The sequence below is a fragment of the Garra rufa genome, chromosome 24 (genome assembly GCF_049309525.1).
Source record: "Garra rufa chromosome 24, GarRuf1.0, whole genome shotgun sequence".
Classification (NCBI taxonomy): domain Eukaryota; kingdom Metazoa; phylum Chordata; class Actinopteri; order Cypriniformes; family Cyprinidae; genus Garra; species Garra rufa.
Genome location: NC_133384.1, coordinates 28600452 through 28622137, shown reverse-complemented (window position 1 = coordinate 28622137; position 21686 = coordinate 28600452). Strand labels below are relative to the sequence as shown.

The following is a 21686-nucleotide window of genomic DNA, read 5'->3' as shown; positions in this document are numbered from 1 at the left end:
TAAGAAAAAAGTCAGAATAGCAAGTTTATATCATACAATTCTGAAAAAAAAAAAAGTATTTTGAGATAGTAACTCACAATTGCAAGAAAAAAAGACAGAATTGTGAGTTTAGGACATTGCAAGATATTAACTCGCAATTGCAAGAAAAAAGTCAGAATTGCGCATTCATCTCACAATTCTGAGTAAAACGTAGTCATTGTGAGTTTATATAATGCGATTCTGAGACAAAAAGTCAGAATTATGACTTGAAAAAACTAAAGAGAGTTTAGATCATGCAATTCTGACTTTATATTATGCATTTTTAGAAAAAAAGTCTGAATTGTGAGTTTATATCTTACAATTCTGAATTTAAAACTCCGAATCGCAAGTTTAAATCATGCAATTCTGAAAAAAAGTCAGAATTGCAAGATTTTAACTCGCAGTTGTGAGAAAAATTGCGTGTTTATCTCACAATTCTGAGTAAAAAGTAGTTATTGTGAATTTATACAATGCTTTAAATGAATCAAAAGTGATAATAAAGACATTTATAATGTTACAAAAGATTTCTATTTTAGACAAATGCTGTTCTTCTGAACTTTCCATTCATCAAAGAAACCTGAAAAAATTATATTTAGCTGTTTTTATAATAATAATAATAATAATAATAATAATAATAATAAAATTTCGCGCAGCAAATCAGAATATTACAATGATTTCCTAAGGATCACATGACTGGAGTAATGATGCTAAAAATTCAGTTTTTAAATCATAGGAGTAAATTACATTTTAAAATATAATCAAATAGAAAACTCCTGTTTTCTATGATATTGTGCTTTTAATTCATGCACATCTAGTTGTTTTTATCTCCATTTACTTTAATATCATTCCCTTTACTATTCTTCAGAGAGTCAGATTCAAGTAAACCTTTGTATTACGAAATACTAAGGCAATAAGTGATCCCACAGCGTACCTATGAGAAAAAAGTCAGAAAATATATTTATAATTCCTGGCTGATGACAGCAACAATCAGTAAAATGCAAATGAAAAACACAATAAACCATCAGACAGTTAATCTACAGTACCAAATTTCAGATGTCATGGATATCCAAAAAGGGCACCAAAAAAAAAAAAAAAATGCTCGGAATAAGACGAGGGAAAAAAAGTGTAATGCGCCAAAGACAGGAGACAGAGCTCTGATTAATTAGATAACACGTTTTTAACAGATTTATCTGAAGGGCTCATTAATTCTGGCGAACAGTGGTGAGTCAGTGCTCTCTTTCTCTCTGTCATGTGTCATCAGATCAGTCTGCGGCTGAAAGCTGATTGGATATCAGTGCTGTTACACACTCCCAGCGCTAATGACATGACATCAGCACACACAGACAGCTCTGTCATCTGTCCGGCATTTCTTAATGCCTTTATTATGAGGGCGCCCGACACTCAAGGGTTATTCGAGATGGATCGAGAAGGGTCTTGGACTATAAAACAGTAATAGTGCTATAGACAACGTCATGACTCCTGCCCTGCTTGTGCTGTTTAGTAGTGCACACTAAAGCATCTATCAATCTATGTATTTAATTCCTTTGATCCAAAGCTGATTTTCAGCAGGTTAGTATGTGCAGTGCTTTCAAAGATCTATAAGTAGCATCCTAGCTTGAGTTTTACAGGGGCGTCACTGACGTTTTTTGCAAATATGCAAATATCTCGTTACCCTTATATGTCTTAACAGAAAATCCCAGCTGATGCCAGATGGAAACGTGCATGTTCTGTGTTCGTGAGTTAGTCTTCAGACTTGTTTTTAACACCCGCTTCCTCTCTCTCTTTCTCTCTCAACAGATCGAACATCTGTCCAGAGAGCGGGAAAAGTAATTTCCATGAGTTCCGCATGCACACCTTTGAGACGACCACATCCTGCAGCTCGTGTAAAATGCTGCTGAGGTGAGCTCACTGTTAGGGGCTTTCTGAAATGACACTGTCTACCCACAATGCAACGTAATTAGATCGATATTGCACCTAGAGGACGTGTGAGAAAGAAAAAGAGCAAGTGCATGTATCATCAACACTTCAGTGATTTCAGAATTGATGAATTGGCTGATGATGGATGGGTCTATGGTCCAATCATAGTAGAGTATGTGGGTGTGGCTAAAACATCTAGATCATTCCTGAATAGTTGTATAATGAAAGGTTCTATCTATCGTTCCATCTATCATTAGTTTGTTCTATCATTCATTCTATCGTTTTGTTGTTCTGTCATTCATTTTATTTATTTATTGTTCTAACCATCCTTCTGGTATCTATCTATCTATCTATCTATCTATCTATCTATCTATCTATCTATCTATCTATCTATCTATCTATCTATCTATCTATCTAGCTATCTATCTATCTTTCTATCGTTCTATCATTCTATCTATCTATCTATCTATCTATCTATCTATCTATCTATCTATCTATCTATCTATCTATCTATCTATCTATCTATCTATCTATCTAGCTATCTATCTAGCTATCTATCTAGCTATCTATCTATCTATCTTTCTATCGTTCTATCATTCTATGGTTCTATCTATCTATCTATCTATCTATCTATCTATCTATCTATCTATCTATCTATCTATCTATCTATCTATCTATCTATCTATCTATCTAGCTATAGTTTATTCATTCTGTGTTTCTATTTATTTGTTCTGTCTATCCTTCTGTCATCTATGTATCATTCTATCTATCGTTTTATCGTTCCCTATTGTTCTATCTATCTATCTATCTATCTATCTATCTATCTATCTATCTATCTATCTATCTATCTATCTATCTATCTATCTATCTATCTATCTATCTATCTATCTATCGTTCTAACTATGGTTTTATCTATCTATCTATCTATCTATCTATCTATCTATCTATCTATCTATCTATCTATCTATCTATCGTTCTATCGTTCTATCGTTCTATCATTCTATCTATCTATCTATCTATCTATCTATCTATCTATCTATCTATCTATCTATCTATCTATCTATCTATCTATCTATCTATCTATCTATCTATCGTTCTATCGTTCTATCTATCTATCTATCTATCTATCTATCTATCTATCTATCTATCTATCTATCTATCTATCTATCTATCTATCGTTCTATCTATCTATCTATCTATCTATCTATCTATCTATCTATCTATCTATCTATCTATCTATCTATCTATCTATCTATCGTTCTATCTATCTATCTATCTATCTATCTATCTATCTATCTATCTATCTATCTATCTATCTATCTATCGTTATATCGTTCTATCTATCTATCGTTCTATCTATCTATCTATCTATCTATCTATCTATCTATCTATCTATCTATCTATCTATCTATCTATCTATCTATCTATCTATATATATATCTATCGTTCTATCTATCGTTCTATCTATCGTTCTATCTATCGTTCTATCTATCTATCTATCTATCTATCTATCTATCTATCTATCTATCTATCTATCTATCTATCTATCTATCGTTCTATCTATCTATCTATCTATCTATCTATCTATCTATCTATCTATCTATCTATCTATCTATCTATCTATCTATCTATCTATCTATCTATCTATCTATCGTTCTATCTATCGTTCTATCTATCTATCGTTCTATCTATCTATATATCTATCTATCTATCTATCTATCTATCTATCTATCTATCTATCTATCGTTCTATCTATCTATCTATCTATCTATCTATCTATCTATCTATCTATCTATCTATCTATCTATCTATCTATCTATCTATCTATCTATCTATCTATCTATCGTTCTATCGTTCTATCTATCTATCGTTCTATCGTTCTATCGTTCTATCTATCTATCGTTCTATCTATCTATCTATCTATCTATCTATCTATCTATCTATCTATCTATCTATCTATCTATCTATCTATCTATCTATCTATCTATCTATCTATCTATCTATCTGTTATTTGTTCTGTCATTCTTTATATCATTCTATCATTCATCTATCATTCATCTATCTATCTGTCTATCTAGCTTCTTCTCTGTCATTCTATCTATCTATTGGTTATTTGTTCTATCATTCTTAATATCATTCTATCATTCTCTATCATTCTATTTATTGGTTATACGTTCTATCTACTGTCATCTGATTTATCCATTGTTCTGGATAAATCGTTCATTCTATTGTTCATTCTATCGTTCATTCTATGGTTAATTTATTCATTCTGTTGTTCTATCTATTTATCTATCATCTATCTATCTTCTATCTATGCATCATTCTATTTATCATTCATGTTTTCAGAGGAGTCTTCTATCAAGGGTACCGCTGCTCTAAATGTGGTGCTGGCGCCCATAAGGAGTGTCTTGGTAGGGTGGACAACTGTGTCAAAAGCAGTGCCGGTGAGCCCCACATTCAACTCAACAAACTCTTCTAACAATTTCTGTGCATACACATTATGAAGCGTCTATTTGCAGAGCTGCGCTAAAGCCTTTGGCTCATGTTTCAGCATTATGTGATGTCTTACCTCGCTGCACACTAATGATTGACCTACACTGTAGTGTAACAGACAGGGCAATAAAAGCTGTCAACATGCAGAGATTCCTAATAACTAAACAGACAAACAGGCTTGGTCGCCTTCCTGAACCCATGATGTATGCATGTGTGTGCGCGCCTGCCAACAGTGCCAGCTCATATTGTTCCAGGCATTAGTCAAGGCTGCCGTAGAATTTCCTTGTTCCCGTTTTTATGCACAGCTGAGCTCTCTCTAAACTCCCATCAGTTCTGCACATCCCATGTCCCATTAGCTAATTTGATTGTGCTTTCAACTAGCAATAAAAGTGTAGCTTTGTTTAATACATTCATACAATTCATTATGCAGAATTCTACAGGTTTCACCCCCCCAAAAATATGCAAAAGAAATAGAAAAAAATTAGTCTTGGATATGAAAAGTCTCTGAATTCTCTTAAATTTGTGGTACCTCTGACTCATTATCTCACATCACAGGAAGGATAATGTGAGATTCTACTGTACCAAGACTAATCAGATATTTTTTTTTTTGCCAGGTGTATCATTCGTTTATAGAATTAAATTTTTTTCTCTCAAAATTATGTGATATAAACTCGCAGTTCAGATTTTTTTCCTTAGAATTTCTGAGAAATCAACACTCAATTATGATAGAAAAAGCTTAGAATTGCAGTTGTGAGAAAAAGCTAGCATGTTTATATTTAGCAACTGTGAGTATATATCATGTAATTCTGACTTTATAACACGCAATCACACGTTGTTAGTCTGAATTGTGAGATATAAACTTGAAATTCTGAGAAAATATCAGTCTTTTTTCCCCTCAGAATTTGACATTATATTATAATTGGACATATATATTGTGAGATATTAACTCGCAATTCTGAGAAAAAAGTCAGAATTGTGCATTTAAAACTCTATATTAGTTTATATCTCCCAATTCTGACTTCATAATTTGCAGTTGTGAGTTTATGTCTCACTATATATATGTCCAATTATAATATATTGCCCAAATCTGAGGGGAATAAAAGGCTGATAATTTTTCAGAATTGCAAGTTTATATCTCACAACTCTGAGAAAAAAGTCCAAATTGCATGTTTATACCTCGCAACTCTGACTTTATTTCTCATAATTGTGAGTTTATATCTCTCAATTTTGACTTTATACTAACAGTTGTGAGTTTATCTCTCACAATATATATGTTCAGTTATAATATAATGTCCAATTATGATTGGAATAAAAGACTGATATTTTCTCAGAATTGCATGTTTATATCTCACAATTTTGACTTTATTTCTCATCATTGCGAGTTTATATCTCCCAAATCTGAATTCATAACTCGCAGTTGCGAGTTTATGTCTCACAATATATATGTCCGATTATAATATAATGTCCAATTCTGAGGGGAGTAAAAGACAGATCATTTTTCAGAATTGCATGTTTATATCTCACAATTCTGACTTTATTTCTTAGAATTGTGTGTTTATTTCTTCCAATTCTGAATTTATAACTTGCAGTTACGAGTTCATGTCTCACAATATATGTGTCCAGTTATAATATAATGTCCAATTCTGAGGGGAATAAAAGACTGATATTTTCTCAGAATTGTGAGTTTATATCTCACAATTCTGAAAAAAAGGCAGAATTGCACATTTATATATCTTGCAATGCTGACTTTATTTCTCATAATTGCAAGATTATTTCTCCCATTTCTGACTTTATAACTCACAGTTGTGAGTTTATGTCTCACAATATACATGTCCAATTTTAATATAATGTCCAGTTCTGAGGGGAATAAAAGATAGATATTTTCTCAGAATTGTGAGTTTATATCTTGCAATTGTGACTTTATAACTCACAGTTGCGAATTTATGTCTCACAATATACATGTCCAATTATAATATAATGTCCAATTCTGAGGGGAACAAAGGACTGATATTTTCTCAGAATTGCACGTTTCTATCTCGCAGTTCTGACTTTATTTCTCAGAATTGTGAGTTTATTTCTCCCATATTTTACTTTATAACTCGCAGTTGCGTGTTTATGTCTCACAATATATATGTCCAATTATAATATAATGTCCAATTCTGAGGGAAGAAAGACTGAAAAGACTTTTTTCTCAGAGTTACGAGTTTATATCTCTTAATTCTGAGAAAAAAAAAAGTTAGAATTGGGTGAATGATTTTTTCAGAAAGTCATAAAGTCTGACTTTTGGGGGCTGCTGAACAATAATAAGCCTGTAGAATTCTTGAGAACTCAATACAATAATACAGCTTAAACACAAATGAAAATGTTGATCAATTTTCTCTGGTAATTTCTAGAAACTAAAAATGAAGGAAGTGTGAAAAGTCCATGCAGAGGGTGTGTGTTTGTCAAGTCTGGCCTCTTTATTGTTTTGTACACAAGCTTTCACTCTGTGTATTTGTTCACGCCTGTGTCTATGCCTATGTGTGTGTGTTACTAACCCTAGTGCAACAGGACAAAGTTCGCAGTGTGCACTCCAAGTACATGCCCGGCCTCTGCCTTGGGAGCCAATGAGACTGGCTCGTGGTGCATAACTCCATCTAGTCCTGCCCCTTATGTCACTTTAGCTCGCACACTTGTCAGGTTCCTGCAGCACAGCAAAACAAATCGTAAAAGTTCACAGCACAACGCGTTCCACACACTCTAATGACAGCGTCTGTACACTGTGTTCGTCTGAAAGTGTAGATTGACTCTAACCATGCCTGTTTTCAACATGCTTGCAGATTCCAGCTCTTTCGGATCACAGGTGAGCTTTCTGTTCCTTTTCTAGTTCTCATTTACTCCTATTGATTACAGTTTAACATTAGAACTATAGAAAATTCTCTTTTAGTTGTTGCAGCATTATTCATAGAATTGTCACTGAAGAAATATTACTTTATTAAAGTTTGATGCACTAGTTATAGAGAAACATTATGAGTTTCTAACCCAGAGTTCATTGCAGTTCAGAGTGATATATACGTTATGGATTGCGCATTTATTTAATTGCACACCAGTTTTATTAATTGCACGGTCATCATTTTGCAATAACAAAGCCAATGCAATTTATATAGCATGTAATAAGGATATTGACATGCAATTTGCCCAGAGTGCAGTTCAACACTGATGGTAAATTGCATGGAGGAAGTTCTCCATCTTTGCACAAATGTTACAGGATAAACATGTTTTTTGTGCAGTGGTGTGACAAACAGTCAAAAATTAATGAGGAGATTAATTGTGTGTTTGCACAAAGTTTTAGCTAATTATCACATCATTAATGCATTAAAATGTCTGCGTTTGGCAACAGTATGAATCATGTGATTTATTTACTTTGATTACAGATTGGAAAAACACCCTGTCGTGGAGGAGACACAGGTAAATCACACACACAACCAGTCACATTGTGCATTCTTGAAAGGATAGCTCACACAAACATGACAATTATGTCATTATTTATTCTCCCTCACGTTGATACAAACCAGCTTGCTGTTATATTTGTCAGGGGATCACAAAAGAATGATTTTGAAGCTATATTCATATTGAAAACAGCTGTTTGAAAGATTGACGGTAAAAAAATAATGTCTTGAGTGAATTGTTCCTTGTTTAATTCACAGTCTGGCATGTGCTGCATTGAAATATGTAGTTGTATGTTCGTCATTGCTATAGGCTGTGGGGTTTCATAAGCAGTCATGCTTACAAAACATGCATAGTCTTGTACATCACATACTTCTTCAATCTGAGCTAGATTGCGTATTTTTAGTCTGGAGTCATTGAGCCGTAGTGTTGTCGTTTGCTGTTAAGGCAAGCTCGTGCACGTAACTAGGACTTAGTGTCAGATGTGTATCAGATATGAGCGGGAGAACATTTAACCCCTGTAGCTCTATTGTTTAGCTTTGCTTGCAAAGGTTAACCTTTAGTAGACAATCCAGTCTATATTTCTCACAAGCCCTTGGAGCAAAATACGTGACCCACTTTTTCCAATGTATGCTCTAACTTAAATAACCATTACTTACACTATCAGAAAAAAAATGAATCTATTGTGAATCTCATCAGTTTAGTGTTTTTAAGCGTGTTACGATTATTCCAAAATAATTAAACAATATATTTTATTTGCTAATTATGTTCGGCTATTCTTTTTAATACTTAAATTTGAAGTATTTTTGAATTTTTCGGATCATCAGGCATCAAAGCTCAGTAAATATTGCTCACAGACATGGAGATTTAGTTTAAATTTCGCCGTTTCCTCACTAAAAACTCCTCATGTTTTCATGCCATTTTATGTTTTATTCTGACATAACGAAACCGTTATATCTAAGTGTGTGAGTTTTTTTTTTTTTTTTAAATTAGTCTTCCCATTAACGCCGTTGTATTGTTCATTCAGACTTATTTCACGAACGTGGAACGTGCACGACCACAAGAGGCGGGAACCAATCACAGCTGAATATAACCAGTCACATCCAATCATATTGCCTCGTCTCACGTGACTTGCCCTCATTCATTCTCAATTACCCCCCAACAAACCCACCGCATGCTTTAGGGCATCTGTTAAAACTCAATGGGCTCAGGGGAGGAGAGAGAAACGCGGACTCCCGCTGTAACTTTACCTGCTGGTGTCGCTGTTGGACAAGTCACAACGAGTGATTTATACACTTTTTAATGTTGTATTTTGTAGTATTTGCATTGTTTGTACTATGAATTTTTCTTATCCAATATTTTGAGCATGCTCAATCTCTATCAGCAGCAGTCGTTCCACCCATAAGTCTGTCATAAAGAGGGCCACATTATCTGTAATTATGTTTTCACAGTGCCACTGATAAGTTGTTCGATACCCATGAGATCTACAGTTGAGTTCAAAAGTTTACACCCCCCTTGCAGAATCAGCCAAATGTTAATTATTTTAGCAAAATAAGAGGGATCATACAAAATGCATGTTGTTGTTTATTTATTACTGACCTGAATAAGATATTTCACATAAAACATGTTTGCATATAATCCAGAAGAGAAAATAATAGCTGAATTTTTAAAAATGACCCCGGTTCAAAAGTTTACATTCCCTTGATTTTTAACACTGTGTTGTTGTCTGAATGATCCACAGCTGTGTTTTTGTTTATGTTTATCCTGAACAGTTAAACTGTCTACTGTACTTCAGAAAAAAATCTTCAGGTCCCACAAATTCTTTGGTTTTCCAGTTTTTTTGTGTATTTGATCCCTTTCCAACAATGACTATGATTTTGAGATCCATCTTTTGACACTGAGGACAACTGAGAGACTCATATGCAACTATTACTGCTGCATATGAGGTTCACTAAGGTTCAAACGTTTACTGATGCTTTAGAAGGAAAAAAAACATACATTAAGAATTTGAAGATCATGGTTAATTTAACTTATTTAATCTTCTGTAGCCTCTGAAGGACAATACCAAATCAAAAAAATATGATATTTAGGCAAAATAAGAAAAATGTACACATCCCCATTCTGTTCAAAAAGTTTTCAGCCTGGCTCTTAATGCATCGTGTTTTCTTCTGAAGCATCAGTGAGCTTTTATACCTTCTGTAATAGTTGCATATGAGTCCCTCAGTTGTCCTCAGTGTGAAAAGATGGAGCTCAAAATCATAGTGTCATTGCTGGAAAGGGTACAAATACACAAAAATGGTGGAAAAGAAAAAAATTTGTCGAACTTGAAGGATTTTTTCTGAAGAACCTCAGGCAGTTTAACTGTTCACGACAAACAAGGGACTCATGAACAACTACCACTAAACAAAAACACACAGTTATGATTCATTCAGGTAACAACACAGTATTAAGAATCAAGGGGATGTAAACTTTTGAACGGGGTCATTTGTTTAACATCTTTTATGTGAAATATCTTATTCAGGTCAGTACTACATAAACAACAACATGCATTTTGTATGATCCCTTTTATTTTGCAGATTCTGACTTTTGACGTCTGTCTGCCGATAAAGCGCCACGCCTTCCTCGCCCTTGTTATTAATAGTGTCATTAATATTTTAAATAAATGTGTGAATCAAGCTAAATTGCGATTTCTTTCTCATCCCCTCCCATCACGATACACCCACTCCTGAGTTCATTATGTCTCCGTTAAGTCACCCTGTGTGCATAGAGCCGCGAGAGGCCTCCTGATCCCACACAATATTGGGGTTGGTAGATTCATTAAATTTACGGTGAGAGAAGGTCTCTGTGTAGTGTTTGCTGTCATGGGAATCTCTGCTTTTGAATTAAAGTAGTTCCTTCCTGCCTGTTCAGTGCCCCATACTGCAAAACAAAGCTTGTTCACTTCAGCTTTCATGTGCGATCGTTTTGTGCATGAATGATACCTGTGTTAAAGTGAGCTCTTTTGTACTCCAAAAACCTGCTGTTTTGTCTTTTAGCACATTTAGGAGACCTTTCCATGAGTTGTTTTGATGCAAACACGCTTTTTATATTTATTGCTGCTGACTCTTTGCCCTTGTGCACAAAGGTTCTTAGCATAGCATGGCAGCAAGACGCTTCCCTACAGAGAAGCACACGCTCACACTGTTTTTAAAGCGTCTTCAAAGACGGCCAGCTGTGCTTCGAGGCCCAGGGCCTGGGTGATCTGCTGAGCTGGAAGGCTTCAGCCACAGCTGGTTGCGTTGAGAGAGTGTACACTCGCCTCTCATCATCAGAACGGCTGAATATATAGAGCTGCAGCAACCAGCTGAGACCATCACTATTGACCCTTCAGCAAAGCAGCCCCGCGCACACAAACACACTCGTTCATAGCTCACTGGAGCGTCTGAACGACTGTCCGCTCTGCCCCGGCGGCTTCAGACCTGTGCGTCCAATTTACTTGAGTGGAAAAAATGTGTCTTAAGACTAATTAGGGTAATAGCAAGAGTGATAACAGATAACAGCTGACATTTGTGGTCAGATGGTCTTTGTATACACTCTAGGGGGAATTTTACAGTGGCCAAGAGAGCTCAACGCGCTGCAACTTAAAGGGATGGTTCGGAGTAGAATTGACTTCATTGCTATGCACTCCGAAGCCCATGTAAATACCCCATCAGAAGTTTTTTTTTTACCTTAGTCGAACATTTATGGAGATATTAGAGTTTTTCGAATTGCTTGTTACAGGAGTGATTGGTACATGTGATGTATCTCGTAAATTGCACCACTAAACGTGCAAGTAATCTTACCAAACTTGTACAGTAGTGTAAATAGGTTATGTACTCACAAAACGCTGCATCAGAACATTTGTAAGTCCACCATGAGTGTTTTAAAAACACGTTTTACCCGAGAACTACTAGTCTCAAAAACTACAAGTCAACGTCACTTCCCTGGTTTGAAAAAAGCACGTAAAAGTCCTCCTACTACATCTGTGTGCATGTCAACTTGTAGGAGGACTTTTACGTGCTTTTTTCAAACCAGGGACGTGACGTCGACGTGTCGCCATTTGTAGTTTTTGAGACTAGTAGTTCTCGGGTAAAACGTGTTTTTAAAACACTCATGGTGGACTTACAAATGTTCCGATGCAGCGTTTTGTGAGTACATAACCTATTTACACTACTGTACAAGTTTGGTAAGATTACTTGCACGTTTAGTGGTGCAATTTACGAGATACATCACATGTACCATTCACTCCTGTAACAAGCAATTCGAAAAACTCTAATATCTCCATAAATGTTTGACTAAGGTAAAAAAAAACTTCGGATGGGGTATTTACATGGGCTTCGGAGTGCATTGCAATGAAGTCAATTCTACTCCGAACCATCCCTTTAATAAAACACATGCAAACAGAAAAAAAAACGACAACAAGTAATAAAAAAAAAACATCATCAAACTTCATCAGTTTGACAACACAGGCGCTGCAAATCCTCGCAACGCAAACACAAATACAGAAACGCACTGCAAACGCAAAAAAGCACTGCAAACACACGAACGCGCTGCAAACACAAAATAAGCGCTGCAAATACAAAAAAAGCGCTGCAAATAGCACGGAGCACAACGGAAATGTTTCAGGGGGACCTCAAAAAGTGACAAACCCATCTGGGACCTGATTATTTGTTCCGTGGCTGTTGGTCAGAGCAGAGGTGTTGTCCGTGAACTAAAAGGTGATAGTTCATCTTTATCACGTTTTAGTTCACCGACAACACCTCTGCTCTGACCAACAGCTAGTGATGGGAAAATGAAGCTTTTCGAAGCACAGAGGCTTTCCCCTCAACTGTATCGTAAAAAGGTTCATTACTCGAAGCTTTTCAACACGTTGCACACTAATGACATCTTGTGGTCAAAGGAGGAAAAAGTTGCTTTCGCGTCCCAGATCTCAAAGCGATTTTGGACAGTTTCATCAAATACATCGATTTGTGCTACGAAGCCGTCAGAAAAAAAAAAAAATTTCATTTTACTTGAATTAATCTGTAAATAAACGTTTTTATAAAATTATACAAGTATAAGCATGGTTCATGTAGGCATATATGTTCAAAGTAAATAAAGAATACTGTTGACTAATATTATTATTAGTCGTGGCCTAATGGTTAGAGATTCGGACTTGTAACCCAAAGGTTGCAGGTTCGAGTCTCAGGTCCGGCAGGGATTGTAGGTGGGGGGAGTGAATGTACAGCACTCTCTCCACCCTCAATACCACGACTGAGGTGAGTCCCTTGAGCAAGGCACCGATCCCCCAACTGCTCCCCGGGCGCCGCAGCAATGGCTGCCCACTGCTCCGGGTGTGTGTTCACGGTGTGTGTGTGCTCACTACTGTGTGTGTGCACTTGGATGGGTTAAATGCAGAGCACAAATTCCTTGTATGGGTTACCATACTTGGCCTCACTCACCCCCTTTCCTTTCCTTTCCTTTCCTTTCCTTATTATTAATTAAGTGCTTGTGAAGCAAGGATGACTACAACATTAACATGCACAAAACTACACATGTACATATTTATTGGTATTATGATTTATTCTTCACATGGTTGTGTGCGAAAACGAAGCTTAGGACGTCACAGGTCACGTGGTTATGGCAAAACGAATCAAGCTCCGGTACAGTTCACTGTGAGATGTTTCGTTTTCGGTGTCAAACGTCACATCACTACCAACAGCCATGGAACAAATAATCAGGTCCCAGATGGGTTTGTCACTTTTTGAGGTCCCCCTGAAACATTTCCGTTGTTTTCCGTTTTTTTCCGTGGCGCTTTTTTTGTGTTTGCGTTGCGAGGATTTGCAGCACCTGTGTTGTCAAACTGATGAAGATCTTTTTTTTAATTTGTTGTCGGTTTTTTCTGTTTGCATGTGTTTTCTTAAGTTGCCGCGCATTGAGCTCTCACATGAATTGTGTCCGCTGATGCATGGTTTATTTTAGATTTTGGGTTTGTCACTACTGGATCCGTACCTTTACACGATTTGCACCGCGCATGTGCAGAAACGCAGGTTTTGCTTTACAAATTTAATAATAAATATAACAAAAGCTTTAAAACGTGTTCTTGACTGTGTTATCGATTTTTACATTTACTTCATTTTTTTATTTTTTCTATATATAAAGTCCGGGCAAATTTTATAAACTGCCGTAAATTGTTTCGTCGTACTTCAGACAGAAAGTAGAAAATAAATAAATACAAAAATAAGGTAAATGTAAAAATCGATAACACAGTCATGAACACGTTTTAAAGTTTTTATTACATTTATTATTAAATTTGTAAAGCAAAACCTGCGTTTCTGCACATGCGGAAACGATTAAGGAATGGCGTAACAAAGCCAGCTATGGGTTTAATGGTTGTGGAGGATGCAACAGACTGCCTATTAATATTTTTTGAGTCATTTTAGTTTAGGCTTTAGTAATTTGATGTGCTTTTTGGCATTTTTATTTTAGTTTTTTTTTTCTTTCACTTCTTAAACTTTCTCTTATGTGAATTATTTTCAAATATTTAGTTATTAACAATTTTGCGATGTGCCTTTTTGTTTTTATTAGTTTTTTATTTTTTTATGTTTCTATTTAGCTTGAGTTCGTTTCACTTTAGAAATTTTAGTACTTCAGCTTGGCAAGGCAAGGCAAGTTTATTTATATAGCACATTTCATACCCAATGGTAATTCAAAGTGCTGTACATAAAAGGAATTAAAATCATAATAGCATAAAAATCATAAAAATGTAAAATAATAATCACAACAATAAAAACAAAATTTAAGAACATTTAAGATGATTTAAAAAATTGATTTAAAATTAATTAATACAGTAAATGATTATACATAAAATAATGCAATCTGGATGTAGCACAGTGCTCATTCACTAAATGCTTGAACTTATTTCTTATGTAATTTTATTTTAATTAGCTTTTCAATGTTTTATTTTAGTAATTTTAGTAGTTATTTGGTTTATTTTGAACCATGCTTATTTTATATGCATAAATAATTTTGTTTTATATTTTATTATATGCTAGATATAAGATTTATAATACTAGTTTATATCACAGACTTTAAATTCATTTTATTTGTATATTTTTAGTTTTTAATTTTAGTTAAGGCTTTAATAATTCAATGTGCTTTTTGTCATTTTTATATTATTACTTTTATTCCATTTTATTTCAGTTTATCTACAATTAATATTTATTTTAGTTAGCTCTTATTTTTTATTTTAATTATCAAATTTTAGTTTAAATAATAATTTCTTTTTTTGTTATATATATATATTTAGTTATAATTTTTGTCATTTAATTTGAGTCATTTTAGTGCTTATTTTATTTATTTTAAACTTATTTTATATGATATTTGATAGCATATATTTTATATGCATAAATTATTTGGTTTTGTTTTATTTTTTATTTGCTAGATTAGTTTTTAGTAATTTTGCGATGTGCTTTTTGTTTTGTATTAGTTTTACATTTTTCATATTTCTATTTAGCTTGAATGAAATTTCTTTTAAATTTTGGTATAACAGCTTCCCTAAAACTTTTATTTCAATTAAAAGTATGTTAAAATTAAAATTAAAATGTTATTTATTTTTAGTAATTTTATTATTTTTGTATTTTTTTTTTTACTTAAAGCTTTTATTTTAATTCATTTTAAATGCTTTTTTCATTTAGTTTTTCATATATTCTATTTAGCTTCAGTTGTATTTTACTTATTTTTTATGCTAGATATAAGCTTAATTTCTATATCTTTTTTTACAGTTTTTATTTTAATTATTTTAATTCATTTAATTTTTGTTTAAATTTGCCTTTGTCGTTTTGTTTTTATATATTCAATTTAATGAGCTTTAATCTTTATATTTTCAGTTTTTAAGTTTTATAAACTTAATTTACATAGTAGCTTATTTTGTATCGATTCACTAAAACGATCAAGCCAAGCCAGCTGTGATTTAAATACTAGGTTTGCAGCAGACTATCTGCATGAATGCACTGCATGCCTGACTGCATGAACTTTCGAGACAAACCATGAGCTCGCTGACATTTTTATGATGGATTGACGTGATTCTGCTGTCAGCTGTGTTGATTTATGTTCTTTATGTGGCAGAGTGTCAAAACATGCAGTAATGACACTCTGTCAAAGTTCAGCATACTTGTTGGCAATATACAGTAGTTCAGCACACACACACACACACACACACACACACACACACACACACACACACACACACATACATTATTTTAACATTTTTTCCTTTATTTTTGATTAGGTCTACCTAAGATGAAGGTCATCCGTAATTATTACGGGGTTCCAAGTCCCCCCTGTGGGCCACCGCTTAACATCCAGGTCGGCGAAGTCCTCGAGGTGATCGAAGCAAATGTCCGTAGCTGCTGGTGGAAGGTGAGACAGTTTTACATCTTAAATTCTTTCCTCATAAACATTTCAAGCCACACAGCCCTGCAGGAGTGACGCTAGCACGCGTTCGGCTGCTAATTGATTGCCTCTCGTGTTTGTGGCAAAGGCCGAGAGGCTGTGTTGTTATGCTTTGCTAAGCGTGACTCTCTGTGAAATGCTAACTAATCCAACCCTTTGTCAACACAAGAAAGCTGTTGTGAGCTAGGTTTCACATCCATACAACAACAACACGGACCAGCACAACGCCCGGAGAGCTGACACGCGCTCGATGACAGATTTTACTTGTCACGTTGTCATTTGATAGGAGGTGTGGAACCAGCCACACAAAAGAAAATCACATAAATAGATTCAGATTAATGATTAACTCTTTCTTGGAGTACAATGCTAATCACTTTCCTGTAAACCTCAGCATATATAAGTCCTTGGCAGAAATATACATTTAGTTTACAGTTTATAGTCTTTCTCTGCCTAGAAAACTAGTCTCTCTCTCTCTCTCTCTCTCTCTCTCTCTCTCTCTCTCTCTCTCTCTCTCTCTCTCTCTCTCTCTCTCTCTCTCTCTCTCTCTCTCTATATTATTATTATTAGGGGTTCGAGTGCGTAGCACTGAATCCCTATTGTTTTTGTTAGGATTTTTATTATTATTATTATTATTATTATTATTATTATTATTATTTTTCTGCCGTAAAACTGAACGGGCAGCCCAAACCGTAAGGCCTAGAGACTTGAAACTTGGTCAGATGATAGAGCAAAAATCGAGGAGAACCTCACAAAGAATCAGCCCAATCGGACCATAGGTGGCGCTATAGCGAACAGAAACGCGAAACCTATCATAACTCCTAAACCGTTTGTCCTAGACTCAAGTGTCTTATATCACTGGAATCCTTGGCTCAATCAAAACAAAATGGCTATCTCCGATTTCATTTCCGGTATGCAAATTTTTCCGCCATTTTGAAATTTGTCCAAAACCTACTTTTGCGAACTAGTCCTAGGTTTTTCGCCCGATCGGAACCAAACCAGTGCATAAATATTCTCTGGACACTGAATATCAATAATTATCAAAAAAAAGTTGAACTTTTGACTCACGGTCGCAAAGGGCCACAAAAACGTTCGAAAGTGACGGGCCACTTTTACTAAAATGGCTATAACTTTTGAATGGAATGAGATATCTTCACCAAACTCGACACACACGTGTATAAGCTGAATCTTTGGTCAAATCAAAAAAATTGCGGAGCTTGTCCACTTGGTGGCGCTATAAGGCGGAGAAGACATATAAACAGCTATAAATACACAGCCGTTAGTCCGATCGACTTGAAAATTGGTATGCAGTGTCTTGGGCCAAAGGGCCACAAGTATCTATGAGGACATTGGCGTATCTCAAAAAACATGGCCGCCATTGGCAATTGAAGTTTGAGCACCTATTTGACAAGGTTAACGGAGGTCAATCAGAACGAAACTCGGTGAGCATGTTCGACTCACGGCCCTAAAGGTCTGCAAGAATTTTGAAAGAAATCGGCCACTAGTTGGCGCTAACGAGTTTTTTGGCTCTGTAATCGCGCGGCGTTTCACACATCCACACAATATGCATATCATTTGATAGATCTCCTCATGCCGAGAAAAATTGCTTCAAGAACCATTGCTGTCAATCAAATCATTCATTAATTATTCACACATTTGTTAAAAACCTACTTTTGCGAACTAGTCCTAGGTTTTTCGCCCGATCTGGATCAAACCACTGCAGTAATATTCTCTGGACTGTCTAGATCAATAATTATCAAAAAAATGTTGAATTTTGTCCTTTGGTTGGCTATAATGGCCCAATTTAGAAAAGGGGGTGTGACCACACATACTCAAAAGCCTATTAAAACTAAACAAAAACTCAAAACTTTACAAAAATGGGTGTCAACATGTAGCAGGTGACCCTCAACAAGCATGCAAAGATTCATGACGATCAGACCATAGGTGGCGCTATAACAGTTAAAAAGGTGTCAAAAACATGATATTTCTATTGAATATAGACCTAAAAACCCAATTAAACGTCAATATCTTCACATATACACTATATCTTCATATCACATGATAGATCTCCTCATTCTGAACAACTTTGCCTCTTGGACCAATGTTGTCAATCAAACTGTTCTTTTAATACGTGAAATAAATATAAAAACATACTTTGATGAACTCGTCCTGGGTTTTCAACCCATACTCAATAAAATCAGTGCAGTACAATTCTCCAGACTCTCTTAGTCAATAATTATCAAAAAAATGTTGAAGATTTGCATTTGGACAGCTATAACAGAGCCATTTCATAATATGTTTTTTATCTAGTGTAGATTAAAGTCTACAAATACTAAAATAAAACAAAAATTCACAAACCTAAGTAAAATTATGAATCATATGATTCAAAACAAGCATATGTTTATGGACACTGGGCAAAAAAAGGCAATTTAATAGTTATAAAGCTTACAAACAATGTACCTCTATTTCAATAAAATTACAACTATAGCCACTAGATGGCAGTAGAATACCACTAATGGGCTTACACATGTTAATAGAACAGTGCTTTGTAGGGTTTAATGGCTTTATGTAGTTTTGAATTTATATGTTAGTGATACTAAATCACTGTTATAACTTTTCAAATCACATTTAGCCAAAGTTTAAAACTTAATTTATACAGATATATCATGTTTGACAATTACACATGATTATGATTACAGTGAAACATGACAATGATATATCAAATCTTAAAAACGCAAGTTTTAAGCATTTTGTTACTTATTTATTATACAAATCTCTTATGTGCAACAAAATATGTGTGCATCTGTCTGTGTGTGATCATGCTTAATGAACATAACAGTTTAACCATTTCATTTCAATGTAAGTTTCTGTTTGTGAGTGTACTCTTCATCATGGATATGTTCTGGTGTCCGCCATCAATTTCATGTTGGCCTACACCCTACCAGTGTAGAAGCCATAAAGGCCTTAAATACTCGAACCCCGTTAATTGCTGCTTGCAGCTATATTTATTATTATTATTATTATTTTTCTGCCGTAAAACTGAACGTGCAGCCCAAACCGTAAGTGCTAGAGACTTGAAACTTGGTCAGATGATAGAGCAAAAATCGAGGAGAACCTCACAAAGAATCAGCCCAATCGGACCATAGGTGGCGCTACAGCGACCAAAAACGCGAAAGTGACCATAACTCCCAAACCGTGTGTCGTAGACTCAAAAAATTTACATTTTTGGAATCCCTGGGTCTAGGCAATTGTCAAATACTCATCTGTGATTTGGGGTCCCGGAGGCCCCGTTTTCCCATAAACTTGAGTTATGTCCAAAACCTACTTTTGCGAACTAGTCCTAGGTTTTTCGCCCGATCGGAACCAAACCAGTGCAGGAATATTTTCTGGACACTGAATATCAATAATTATCAAAAAAAAGTTGAATTTTTCACTCACGGTCGCAAAGGGCCACCAAAACGTTCGAAAGTGAGGGGCCACTTTTACTAAAATGGCTATAACTTTTGAACGGAATGAGATATCTTCACCAAACTCGATACACATGTGTATAAGCTCGATCCTTGGTCAAATCAAAAAAAATGCGGAGCTTGAACACTTGGTGGCGCTATAAATCGGAAAAAACATATTATTGACTATAAATATACAGCTGTTAGTCCGATCGACTTGAAAATTGGTATGCAGTGACTTGGACCAAAGGGGCACAAGTGTCTATGAGGATATTGGCGTATCTCAAAAAACATGACCGCCATTGGCCAATGAAGTTTGAGCACCTATTTAACAAGGTTAACGGAGGTCAATCGGAACCAAACTCGGTGGGCATGTTCGACTCACGGCCCTAAAGGTCTGTAAGAATTTTGAAAGAAATCGGCCACTAGTTGGCGCTAACGAGATTTTTTGGCTTTGTTATCGCGTGACGTTTCACACATCCACACAATATGCATATCATTTGACAGCTCTCCTCATGCCAAGAAAATTTGCCTCAAGAACCATTGCTGTCAATCAAACCGTTCATTAATTATTCACAAATATGTTAAAAACCTACTTTTGCGAACTAGTCCTAGGTTTTTCGCCCGATCTCGATCAAACCACTGCAGTAATATTCTCTGGACTCTCTAGATCAATAATTATCAAAAAAATGTGGAATTTTGTACTTTGGTGGGCTATAACAGGGTCATTTACAAAAGCGGCGTTGCCACATACACTCAAAAGGCTATAGAACCTAAACAAAAACTCAAAACTTTACGAAAATTGGTGACAACGTGTACCCCATGACTCTTAATAAGCATGCAAAGTTTCATGAAGATTAGACAATAGGTGGCGCTATAACAGTTAAAAAGGTGTCAAAAACATGATATTTCTATTGTATAAAGAACTAAAAACCCAATGAAACGTCCAAATATTCACATATACACTATATCTTCATATCATATGATACATCTCCTCATTCTGAACAACTTTGCCTCTAGGACCACTGTTGTCAATCAAACTGTTCTTTTAATACGTGAGATAATTTAAAAAACATACTTTGGTGAACTCGTCCTGGGTTTTCAGCCCATAGTCAATACAATCACTGCAGTACAATTCTCCAGACTCTCTTGGTCAGTAATTATCAAAAAAAAGTTGAACATTTGCATTTGGACAGCTATAACAGGGCATTTTCATAGTATGGTTTTCATCTAGTGTACCTAAAAGTCTACAAATACTAAAAGAAAGAAAAAATTCACAAACTTAAGTAAAATCATGCATCATATGATTCAAAACAAGCATATGTTTATGGACACTGGGCAATAAAAGGCAAATTAATAGTTATAAAGCTTAAAACAATGAACCTCTATTTCAACAAAATTACAACTATAGCCACTAGATGGCAGTAGAATACCACTAATGGGCTTACACATACAGATTTACCAGAACAGTGCTTTCTATGGTTTAATGGCTTTATATAGTTGTGAATTTATATGTAAATGATACTAAATCACTGATATTACTTTTCAAATCAAATTTAGCCAAAGTTTAAAACTTAATTTATACAGATATATCATATTTGACAATTACACATGATTATGATTACAGTGAAACATGACAATGATATATCAAATCTTAAAAACACAAGTTTTAAGCATGTTGTCACTTATCATTTATTGTACAAATCTCTTATGTGCAACAAAATATGTGTGCATCTGTCTGTGTGTGTAATCATGCTTAATGAACATAATAGTTTAACCATTTCATTTCTGTGTATGTTTCTGTTTGTGATTGAATTCTTCATAATGGATATGTTCTGGTGTCAGCCATATATTTCATGTTGGCCAACACACTAACGGTATAGAAGCCATAAAGGCCTTAAATACTCGAACCCCGTTAATTGCTGCTTGCAGCTATAT

At 35.0% G+C, this 21686-nt stretch overlaps 1 protein-coding gene across 1 annotated transcript in view; it reads left to right on the top strand.

Annotated features, from left to right (window-relative positions):
* The window catches only part of LOC141300268 (guanine nucleotide exchange factor VAV3), a 67729-nt gene that overhangs the window by 23781 nt on the left and 22262 nt on the right, over positions 1–21686 (top strand). Inside the window, exons 12-17 of the mRNA XM_073830589.1 lie at positions 1816–1917; positions 4282–4379; positions 4984–4993; positions 7210–7270; positions 7842–7875; positions 16142–16272. Of these exons, the coding sequence (XP_073686690.1) occupies positions 1816–1917; positions 4282–4379; positions 4984–4993; positions 7210–7270; positions 7842–7875; positions 16142–16272 (436 nt within the window). The remainder of the gene's footprint in view (positions 1–1815; positions 1918–4281; positions 4380–4983; positions 4994–7209; positions 7271–7841; positions 7876–16141; positions 16273–21686) is intronic.